Raw genomic sequence first — 12680 nt, 5'->3', positions numbered from 1 at the left:
GCTCAAGTGATGTCCGTGAATAAGTCTAATCACTCACGGTGACGAGAGCCTCTAAGCACAGATGAAGACAGGTGGGCAGGTGTGGCTGTCGAACTCTGTGGAAGTTCTCTGATTGCTTCTATTTTCTTATAAGACACAAGAAGAAGATGAGCTGAGAGGACAAAGAAAGTACTGGAAGTCTGAGGAGGAAAAGAGAATGTTCCAGTAGTTGAAATGGAGCAAAACCTGACCAGGAATAGCATGCTTTCCTAATGTGCAAGTTGGCCGGAATCAGGGCTGGACTTTAGTTCAGAGGAAGCAATAGAGGCGAGGGAGTAAAGGTACGCGGGAGTGATTACACGGACCTACAGCAGAAGTTCAGCGGGGGAGAGAGGGAATGAAGACACGAGCTAGGTGAGGGATAATGGAACAGTGGTCGTATCAGTGAGGTTCAAGGATAAGTGAAGTCAGGACACGGACAAGAGAGAAAACGGTCACAGAGTGGGGAGAGAGCCTCAGATTCCCATTTCAAACGGGACTGATACTGGCCACCAAGAATCTCCCGCCTAGTGTCTCACTTGACCCTCCTCTAGTCATTGGATGACAGTGAGTGGCTCCACGGCAGATACTACCTCTTATTTGACCCCAGTATTCTAGGCAGCACCTAGTCCACTGCTTGATACATAGCTGCTACTCAATGTACCTACTGTAAGAAACTCATCTGCTAAAACATCAAGGTTATGACACGGGGAGAAAACGAGGCAGACACAAGAGAATTCAACCGCAGGAAGTACCTGTAAGGATCTTTATATATTTCAAAGGACAATCCTGTCTGCATCTTAAAGGTATGCTTCATTTTCTTATTTTCAGAAATGTTTGACTTCAGAAAGATTTTTCTAAAGTGTTTTTCGCATTCTCATTCGAATTCTTTACCTCCATTATCTGAAACTCAGCCTCTTTCCCCCACCAAACATAAACAAACCAAAGATAATCCCAACCAGTAGCCTGCCTTTCATTCTACAATTCATTTTTTAGTACAGAAGAAAAAAAAAAAGAAAGAAGGAGAGAGAGAGAAAGGGAAGAAGATTCTGGCAAACCTTAAAATATTCAATCCCTAGTTCTCATGCACACACAGCTATGGGGCACGCTCCCTCGCCAAGTATAATGAACACAGGGAGAACACTGAGTTTAAAAAAAAAAAAAAAAAAGTGACAAGTTTACTATACATAAGATTTTTTAAAGTCCTTAAAAGCTAATGGACTTATCTGACTAAAGCAAACTTCTGTTGTTATTTATAGGAAATTTGGTTACAAGCTCACGGAATAGCTCTCTTACAAAAAGCTGCTGGTCTACAATCCTGCTTTACTAGCTACAGAGCACATGAAAATCACTTGCGAAGCTTTCCGCAAATGACCTACCTGGGCTCCTGCCCAGAGAGTCTGACCTAACAGACGGAGGAGGGTCCCAAGCACCTGCGCTCTTCAAAGGCTCTACATTCGAAGCACTCCTAGACTGAGACTGTCTAGCAAACAAGTCTCGGAGAACTGCTACTTTTCTTTCTTTCAAGAATCTATCAGAAATTCCAAAAAATCTCCTAAAATTGATTCACTGTTAATTACTTTCTTAGTGATACACTCTGGGTCAAATTTAAATGGCTGCACAATTTACATAACAAGGCACTCAAAGTCACAAAGGTGGAGATTTTAATCCTCTGATAACGTAATTCACCAGTGATGATAAAAACATGCAGAGCTGGACTCACGCGTTCCACAGCTGCGTTATGATATGGGAGCTCCTCCTCACTGCAAAGGAAGAACAGTAGATGTGAAACAGTTAAAATCACAGCGAACTTTTAAAATATTATATACGTATAGATATAGATGATACACATGACCATCATCACAAGAATGGATCACAGTACATAAGCTTCCATGCTACCAAATTCAATATAAAACAATTAGTGACCCTGAACCCACAAGGTCCCCTATCCTCCAATCTCTAGATATACACTGTCCAAGACAGTCTTCTCCAGCCACGTGTGGCTATTTAATCTTAAATGTTAAATTCAAATTAAATAAAAATAACAATTCAGTTTTTCAGTCTCACCCTAGCCACAGTTCAAGTGCAAGACAGTTATGCAGATAGAGGCTATCATTTTGAACACTGTGTATATAGAAAGAATATTCCCACCACTGCAGGAAAAGTCCTACTGGACAACACTCCTACAGACCAGGAGTCAGCAACCTTTTTCTGGGAAGGTAAATATTTAAACAGTAAATACACTAGGCTTTGCACACCGTATAGTCTTTGTCATTAACTATTCAACTGTAACGTTGTATTGCACAGACAGGTAATAGTATACTAAGTGTGGTTTTATTCTCACAAAACATTTTCAAAAACAGGTGGTGAGCTGACTGTGATGTGGTCATAGTTTGCCAACCTCTACTTGACAACATCACCTCCACTCCGTGGCTCAAACTATGGCCTATAACAAATGACTGCTTTTCACAAAATGATAAAAGGATCGGGGCACCTGCCTGGCTCAGTCAGTTAAGTGTCTGCCTCCAGCTCGGGTCATGATCCCAGAGTCCTGGGATCAAGCCCCGCATGGGGCTCTCTGCTCAAGGAGGAGAGTCTGGTTCTCCCTATCTTCCCCACTCCTGCTCTCTCTTGCTTTCTCTGTCTCAAATAAATAAATTAAAATCTTAAATAAATAAATAAATATTTTTAAATGGTGTAAGAAAATAAAACAGCCTCCAACAGATTAATGAATGAAAAAGGAAAATCTAATTCTATACATCAGGAAAGCTTCATTTGTCAAAACTCCAACGGGGATGAGATTTTTAAATATGCAACAAAAGATCGAATTCATTTCCTGATACAGTAATACTGTGAAATCAGCTCTAACCTGAAACATGCTGAGCCTCTTGTATTAACAGAAAAACAATGCACTATCTGTAACAAAGTTCTGAGCGTTGAACTGTGACCTCAGTAATACTGATGGTTGGGCAATGATACAGATTCTCGTCTTAGTTTCTCTTAAACCACATAATACCACGCACATTAGTATTCAAGAACCCAGTATGTTCGAAGGCACTCTTCGGCTACTTTGAAGAGTCCTCAGGTGAACCACAAACCAACCTACAGCAATGGAACCGAAAGAAAGTCCAACAGCCGAAGCAGATCTTAGAGAGATAGTCCAAACCCTTCACTTCAGAGATAAGAAGCTAACATTTCACTTAGTTACAGTCATTTAGCCTAATACAGAGATGCTCAATCCTATCTCTCTAGCCCTGTGGGTTCAAACGAAGATGAACAAGATCTTAGGTTTGTGGAGCGGTATATGGAGAAAAGGCTAAGAAACCAATTCTTAAAAAGAAAAAAAAAATTGAGGATTTAATATAAAAGTTTTTTTTTTTTAATGTAAAATGTCCACTCTCACCTTACTGAAGGTGACACCTGGGTGTTTTTTTTTTTTAATTTTCATTATACTCATAGTCTACATTTCCCTGCTAATCAATCTGTACTCCTGATTACTAGAGCCAACGATGTATGAATGGTACAGGATGTAACTTCTAATTTAAAAGTACATCTATCTATCCCTTCTTCACTTACTGGCAGAAAAAGGGCTTATCAACACCGCTGGAATTTGTTTCTTAGGCAAACAGGGTCAGCAGGGACTTCTTGAACGACTAGGAATATCTGACACCCTTTGCGCACACTGAGACCGGTATTTCTAGGGTAAGCAGGCTGCCCTGGGCAAGAGCAGCTTTTTGTGCGGCTGATTTGAGCAGCTCCTGATAACTGTTTATTTGAACTTTCCCAACTGCAAATGAAGCGCCGACCCCGGTGGCTTACTGCAGGACTAGCTCTTTGAAGGCGCTGGGTACAGTTCTTTGGCATCCTCCTACTGACTCGACGAGACTAACAGACCTCACTGTGCCTGTTCCCAACACTGAATCGGAACCAACTTCTACACTCGTCCGTGGAGTGGGGCTGATCATCTATCTGCTCGGGCCACGTGGCCTGTGGTGCTCCTGTCCTACAGACGTGAATTTCACCTGTGAAATTCAACATAAGACAGCACTGCTCTCAGCATCCCGCCCCACCTTAACATCAAGCCATACTCCTGGAAAGCCCCGGGAGAGCGAGATGCAGGACCAAACGCACAACTGAAGTCAGCCGGAGGCGACATCCAGAAGTAGACAGACTGGGTGTTGAATTTCTCTCCACCTTGATATATTACGTGATTTCCTTTTGCCCTGTCACAACCCCCACCCCAGGACCTGCTTGCCTATGCAGGAACACCATCATATCCCCAGACAGTTACTGAATTCCTACTAACCAAGCTTTTTTTCATATGCATTTTTTAAATTTATTTTTTAAATTTTTGATTGAGATATAACTGATATATAACACTGTGTGAGTTTCAGATGTACAACATAATGATTTGTATATATATATGTATATATATCACAAAATGATTATTATTTTAAGTTTAGTTAGCATCTATTATCACATACAGCTACACATGTTTTGGTTTTTCCCTTGTGATGAAAACTTTTAAGATCTACTCCCTTAGCACCTGTGAAATATACAACACAGTATTATTAACTATAGCCACCATGCTGTACACTCCATTTCCAGGACTTATTTACCTTATTACTGGAAACTTATACCTTTTGACCACTTCGTCCCATTTTGCCTACCTCCCAGCACCACCGCCACTCCCCATCCCATCTCTGGCAACCAGCAACCTATTCTCTGTATCTATGAGTTCATTTTTTTTGTTTGGTTGCTTTAGATTCCACATATAAATGATAACATACAGTATTTGTCTTTCTCTGATTTATTTCACTTAGCATAATGTCCTCAAGGTCCGTCCATGTTGTCAAAACGCTAAAATTTCAGAGGCTGAATAATATGCCTCTGTGCGTGTGCGTGTGCGTGTGTGTGTGTGTGTACACATTTTCCTTATCTGTTCATCCATCAACGGACAACTTAGGTTATTTCCATGTTTTGGCTACTGTAAACAATGAAGCAATTAACCCGCCGGGGGCGGGGTATAAAAATCTTTCTGAGATAGTAATTTCCCTTTGGATAAATACCCAGAAGTAGAATTGCTGGATCATAAGTAGTTCTATTTGGGGGGGTGGGGTGTGAAGATTTTATTTATTTGTGAGAGAGCACAAGAAGGGGGGATCAGCAGGCAGTGGGAGAAGCAGGCTCCCCACTGAGCAGAGAGCCCAATGCCAGAGTCAATCCCAGGACCCTGGGATCATAACCTGAGCTGAAGGCAGATGCTTAGCTGACTGAGCCACCCAGGCTTCCCTAAGTAGTTCTAGTTTTAATTTTTTAAGAAACCTCCATACTGTCTTCTTCCATAGTAACTGCACCATTTTCACTCCTACAGGCAGTGCACAGGGGCTCCCTTTTCTCCACATCCTTGCCAAAAGCTGTTATTTCTTGTCTTTTTGATTATAGCTATTCTAACAGGTATGAGGTGATATCTCACTGTGATTTTCATTTGGATTTCCCTGATAATAGGGGATGTTAAGCATATCTTCATGCGTCTGGCAGCCATTTGTATGTCTTCTTTGGGAAAAGGTCTATTCAGGTTCTTTACCCATTATTTAATCAGATTTTTTTTTTTACTTATTTGCATGAGTTCTTTATATATTTCGGATATTAATCCCTTATCAGATACCTAATTTGAAAATACTTTCTCTCATTTGGTAGGTTGCCCTTTTTATATGCTGTACAGAAGCTTTTGGTTTGATGTAGTCCCACTTGTTTATTTTTGCTTTTGTTGTCTCTGTTCTTGGTATCAGATCCAAAAAATAGAGCCAAGACCAATGTCAAGGAGCTTACAGCCTATGTTTTCTTCTAGGAGTTTTATGGTTTCTGGTCTTACGTTTAAGCCTTTAATCCACTCGCTCTTCTGCATATGGCTGCCCAGTTTTCCCACCACCATTTAATGAAGAGACTGTCCCTTTCCCATTGTATATTTTTGGCTGCTTTATTGTAAATTAACTGACCATAAATGCATAGGTTTACTTCTGGACTCTCAATTCTGTTCCATCAATCTATGTCTCTATTTTTACACCAATACCATAATGCTTTGACTACTCAGGATCTGTAATAGAGTTTGAAATCATGAAGCACGATGCCTCCAGCTTTGTTCTTTTTTCTCAAGACTGCTTTAGCTATTTTCGTCTTGTGTGGTTCCATACAATTTTAAGACTGTACACATTGTATTTCTGTGAAACAGGTCATTGGCACTTTGTAGGTATTACACTGAATCAGTATATAGCATTGGGTAGTATGGACATTTTAACAAAACAATTCTTCCAATCCATGAGTATGGAACTTCTTTCCATTTATTTGTATTATCTTACATTTTTTTCATCAATGTCTTATAGTTTTCATAGTATGCCTTTTTCTCCTTGGTTAAATTGATTCCTAGCTATTTTATTCTCTTTGATGCAGTTATAAACAGAATTATTTTCTTCAATTCTTTTTGATAGTTTTTACAATGTATACAAATGCAACTGATTTTTATATATTGATTTTGTATGTCACAACCTTACTGAATTCATTTATCAGTTCTAACAATTTTCTGGTGGAGTCTTTACGGTTTTCTATATATAAAATCATTTCATTTGCAAATACAGACAGTTTTACTTCTTCTGTTTCAATCTGGATTTTTATTTCTTTTTCTTGCCTAACTGTTCTGGCTAGAACTTCCAGCACTATGTGAATAAAAGTGGGAAGAGTGGGCATCTTTGTCCTGTTCCTGATCTTGGAGGAAAAGCTTCAGCTTCTTACCTTTGGGTATGACGTTAGCTGTGGGTGTGTCTTATGTGGCCTTATTCCTGATGAGGCCCATTCCCTCCACAATTGATGGATGCTGAATTGTGAAAACAGTCTTGAGACTGCTTAGACGGATGAAAGAGCAACAATGTGGTCAAGTTTTCCCATATGGATTTTCTTGCATTGCTCCATATCTAAAACCTTTTATACAAAACCTGCTGTGTGCACAACACTGAATGCCACAGAACTTTTCCTCCTTGTGCATTAATCTTCACAGCCTTAAGGAGAAAGAAGAGGACGGCTGCCTTCCCAAAAGCTACACACAATGTCTAAAATACGCATGTAAAGTAAGGCACCAACCTCAGACACAGTGGCTGGTAGGCTGCCGGAGGGCACTAAATGCTGCTGAGTGAACATATGAAAAAAAAAAAAGGGTGAACGCATGCCAGCACGCACATATGCACCTTCCCCTTGCCACTTAAGTATTCTCCAAGCAGACGAAGGAAAGACCGAAGTCTGGATGAGTGCGTAGTATTCCTTTAGGTCAGCAAACTACAGCCCCATGGGTCAAATTTGGCCCACAGCATGCATTTGGAAATAAAGTTTCGATGAACACTGCCACGCTCATTCATGGATGGTCTGTGGTTGTTTACATGCTACAACAGTAGAGTTGAATCATTAAGTTTTGAATCATTAAGTTTGAATAACAAAGATCACAAGGTGCACAAAGCCAAAGATATTTCGAATCCAACTCTTCAAAGAAAATGTTTGCCTAACCCCACTTTAAAAAACAAAGGTTTGTCCTCTGAAGGAAAGCGGTCCATAGAAGTTGCTAAAAGAAAATGCCAAGCTGACAGCAAGAAGCCACGCCTCGTAGAAACACATTAAGTAAAAACAACAACATGGTCATCCCTGGAAAGAGAGGGGCCTTAACTCAATCTGTTTTCATCTGCTTTAAACTTAAAAGAATTATTAACTAGAGTATATGTGCCTGTTATTTTTCAATACCTCAGGTGGCATATTTCTGTAAGACAAACTTTCAGTGGGAAACTAAAACTTAATTTGTTAAAATCAGTAAACTGAATATGTTGACTAAATTTTGTTTCTGCAGTTAAGTATGTCTAAGTTAAGATTCACTCTAATCACAAGGATTAGACAAGTAGAAAGAGTTTGCAAGCTCTTGTCATCAAAACAGAGGTTCTTCAAAAACAAAAACACCTTTATTTTGGCTTTCAAATATTTATGTAGTCATAGTAAACTACAAACAATCTGCTAATTTTTGTAAATATACATGTTTTGATTAGTTAAAAATCTGAAGCTTGATATTAATTTTATCTTTATTTTTGATACAATTTCCTTCTAATTCTATTAATAACTTCTGACCTAAAAGCTCTATCATTATCCAAATTCCAAGCATTCCAAGCTGAACAGACTAGCAGTGACTATTTTTTATAACAATGCTGAAAGTTCAAATTTCGAAATTTCTCTAACTCTTAAATGTGCTTGGTTTCTCCATTCTCCAGATGGAACTCTGTCACAGGCATCCAGACCAGGGATAACTCCCCATTTCTGAATCCTAAACAAAGACTTTCCTGTTGCAGCATCAAGCCAAGCTGGTTTGGCAACAATTTTTATATTTATTGTGAAATCTCTTAAAAAGCCAAGTTAGGCCTATACTGCAGTTGCTAGTACTGTCACATATCATAACAAGCAATTTAAGTTACTAAAACTATAATCAGATATGAAGTCAGCAGCCTTCGGAGAAGATCACAAAGTTACTTTTGGCCACTGTATTGTATTGACATTGACACTTAAAACCCAATTTCACTGCAGAACCAATGAAAAATTGCACACAACTAAAAGAGCAGAAAGAAATGCTCTTTGATCAAGGTGTGATAGAAAGCAGTATCTAAATGCCTAGGCCAAGTTTATTTATTTATTCAACAGTGCAAAAAAACTTTAGGCTACAGTGACAAGCAATGGAAGGGACCAGCAGCAACCTCTCGAGGAAAGTGTTTTACTTATATTAGGCATTGTAACAAAAATCAGTTAGTTTGGTGAAATTTAACAAAGCCTAACATCGTCTTAAAATCCATTTCTCTGCTTCATTATTTTCACTTGTGCTGGGTGCTGCAGGACTGCACCATGGTATAAATTTAAAAATTAGTGCGATCGTATGAGAACTGGTACCAACCAGTTTCATTTTCAAATAAGTGGTGAGCTTAGCTATCTGACTTTACCGTCATACAAATGACTGCCTTCAAATTTCTTTCAAGGCGTGTCAAAGCACTTTTGTGTTTCTCTTAGTTAAAATACAGGACAGCAGTAACAGGCAGTATACTGCAGAAGTTCAGAACACAGGCCCTGCTGTAAGACTGCCAAGGTCTACATCCCACATCTAACATGGTCAACACAACTTGGGCCAGGTGGTTGACCTCTTTCTGCTTCAGTTTCATCTGAAAAAAAGATAAAAAGAGTACCTATCCCATAGAGTTTTTGAGAGAAATAAACGAGCTACCTGTGTAAAGGGCTTAGAACGGTGCCTGGCACACAGTAAGTGCTCAATAAATACTACCTAATATTATTAAGATAAATAATGGACTGACTAAACATGTTTCAAGCAATAAGAAAAAGAGATTTTTAGGTAATTACTAGATCCTTTTGGAATACACAGGTTTTTCACATGTAGTTTGTATTATATTAGACCATTTTATGATACAAACATCTCTTTGGTGGTTCACTCCCAATATACAGTCACTCGAGAAGATCAAAATCAGGTAAGTTATAGTGCACCCTCTGAACTGAAATCTGGGACAGAGCCCAGAAATTTATTTTTAAGAAAAATTTCTCAGATAACTCTAGTGTGCAGACAAGTTTGGGACCCACTGATCCTGACAGGGCTAAAAGCTCAAACTGTCCTTTAAAACTCCATCACATACCTCAGATCTGCACACTAACCCTCACAAATATGTAACCATTTCCTGCCACATTTGTGGTCAAGCTTGATTTATTTAAAAAAAAAAAAAGTGGAAGTGGGGGTTTAATTTAAGAATAGTGTTTCATCATAGTTAAATACTGCTCTGCTAGTCTGTTATGTTCAAAGTCTTCTAATTGTAACTACTCAAGGGAACACTCCGGTTATGTCAATAAGTATAATAATAACACCTTATATTTGTCCAGAACTTTATATGGCATTATTTATATGGCATTCTATCATTTTATTTCTTCAAAGATCCCACCATATTCTAAAGTATGCAGAGCAGTGGTGATTCCATTTTACAAACGAGGCGTGAAAGGGTTAACTGCAACAAGCGAAGGCACTAGAAGGGCACACATTCTCTAACTCCCAGAACTGTTTCTCTTCACTTTGTTCACTTGCTCTATCCAAAGAAAAACAAGATACCGAAAAATACTTTCTAAATGCAAGAAAACTCAACAGAAGGAGAAAACAAAGTCTGAGTACTACAAGTTACTGCTATGAACTATCAAAAAAATTGTATTTTTTCCTTCAAAATGTAATCATATATCCTAACATTTAAAAAAAAACTCTAGCTTTTTCCTATTTATAATTAATGGGACTGGAAAAGAATAAATTTGAATGAGAAATTACTCACTAAATTGGAAGCAAGCAAACTATAGAGTTGAAGTCTCTAGACTGTAGGGATCTGCCCAAACACCACGGGAACCGGAACAGACAGAATTCACATCATTAGCGGGATGTTCTCAAGAGTCAAAATCACGTTAGCCCCTTTACAGCAGTCCAGTCCTCTCTCAACTCCTTATATAACATACTCAGGATAAACGGAATTATGAGAAGCAATAACACAAAGACATTTATAACTATGGGAAAGATCAACAGTAGTTCCTTTCATTGCTAATTTTTAGGCTGCATAACACTGAAGTTCTAACTGCTAATTATTTTTAAAATGCATTTACATAAAATGAAATGTCTTGTAATTATTTTTGAAATGCAAATTATTATTCATTTCCATTTAATTCTGCTAAATTATTAATACGACTCACTTATTACACTTTATGTTCTTACTAAAATACAACAAGTATTAAAGACTGTATTCTTAACAATGTAATTCAATGTTAATCATAGAGGTTAAAAATGCCAGGAATTTAATAACAAAAGCACATTGCAGGACTACTCCTGGAACCTTATTCATAGCTGTGGGATTAAAAATGAAGAAAATCAATATAACAGGTCACCATAGAAACATTATAATAAAAAAGTCAGCTTTCAATCGATGCAACTTACTGTAAAAAGCCAAATCTATCCGTGACTTTGTAAACAAGGTAATCAGCATCCTCCCAAGGTTCAATCTCTGCACCTTCTCGTCCCTGTAATTGGGGACAAAGAAGGGTATTATTGGGAATTTATAAAACTGAACAACTACTTAAAAGAAAAAGTCCACAAAAGAGGAGTTTTTTTATGAATTAATAATAAGAGCTAGAAATAAGGCATTATCAGCCTAAATTAACTTAAAAAAAAAAAACAACTACTTTTGGCAATTTAATCACTATTTCCCAGTGATAAGCTTCAGAAGATCCTGTGTGCCAGCAACAGCTGACATGCAGCTAAGCCCTGATCAGACTTGGGGCTGTGTAAGAAGTCAACTGGGAAAGAAAGAGCAATGAAGGGTAAGAAAGCCACTCTGACTAAAACACGTGTTATAGAAAAAAACTATTTCTTACTTCTCATCCAAACTTCCCAGAAGAGTAAGCTAGCCACCTTGTCTCTCTACTTCTTTACTTCACAGCTACATCAGCCTCGACATTACTCTTGCCAACGTCAAAGATTATCTGCCACTGTTCAATCCAGTGGATGCTGTTCAGTTCCCATCTAGTAGATTCCGTTCAGTGCGTTTGTCCGCGTTGCTCGCCCCCATTCCTCAAACCTCATCACACCAGTCTCTCTTGGCTCTCCTCATACCATCCAACTCTTCTTTTCATGGGTCTTCATGGGTCCCCCTTAACCGTCCGTGTGCCCACAGCTCTGCCCTCAGCCCATTGCTCTTCTCGTTCTACTTTTGAAGCCATTAATTAGCATGGATTAGAGAAGGAACATCAAATGTCTACAATGGTCCATCAAATTTCAGACTCAATACCCAACTGTCTTGTGGACCCCTCCATGTGCATATATTTTATCAATGACTGCACAATGGCTAGCCTAGCTCCTAAGTGTGATTTAACTGCATGGGAAAAAAAAATACATGCAAACATGAATGAATGATAGTCCTACTGGTTTTAAATTAGTTAAGCAGTTAAATAAATTAATTAGGTTTTTCACAGATTCCACTAAAACCTATTCACAATAATGGGAAATTGTGTCTGATGCTGCAAACAACCAATTCAAAAACAAACTCTAGGAACGTAACTATTAAGTAGAGCAGTGCCTGCCTGTATGCCTCTCCGGGAGCAGGGCATAGTCCAGATGGCTTTCTATAATTTCATGTTCCTGTTACTCTCCCAAATAATCAAAAATAACAGATATGAAATTACATGCAACTGAGATAAATATAAAACATGACATTTATAAATCACTGCCTCCAACCCATTATAGACCTCAAGCGGTAAAGTAATAATAAGAAGACATGTAAATTGTCAACAACTGTGATATTCTAGGGCACCGAAAACCAGATTCCTTAACTAACTTCGAGATAAAATGCTAATGGAGAGTATACATAATGTATAAGTTCAAATTTTCAGATGTGTGTTAAAATTTTAAGAGCATATATAAATTATAAATAAAATGGGTATTTAATTCTATATGGTGCCATGGTCAAATATTTACTGAATACCTAGCATGTGTTAGGAACTATTCCAGATATTTGTGATATAAGAGTAAGTCAAACAAAAGAAATCCTTACCCTCAGAGTTTA

At 38.3% G+C, this 12680-nt stretch overlaps 1 protein-coding gene across 2 annotated transcripts in view; it reads right to left on the bottom strand.

Annotated features, from left to right (window-relative positions):
* The window catches only part of USP6NL (USP6 N-terminal like), a gene marked incomplete at its 5' end in the record, with an annotated part of 165867 nt that overhangs the window by 55761 nt on the left and 97426 nt on the right, over positions 1-12680 (bottom strand). For both annotated transcript variants that reach the window (XM_080810661.1, XM_080810662.1), the window contains 2 exons: positions 1742-1781; positions 11057-11139. In XM_080810661.1, the coding sequence (XP_080666787.1) occupies positions 1742-1781; positions 11057-11139 (123 nt within the window). The remainder of the gene's footprint in view (positions 1-1741; positions 1782-11056; positions 11140-12680) is intronic.

This window comes from Martes martes (genome assembly GCF_963455335.1).
Source record: "Martes martes genome assembly, chromosome: 8".
Lineage (NCBI taxonomy): Eukaryota > Metazoa > Chordata > Mammalia > Carnivora > Mustelidae > Martes > Martes martes.
The sequence above is the reverse complement of the archived record's forward strand: the minus strand, read 5'-3'. Positions and strand labels throughout refer to the sequence as shown.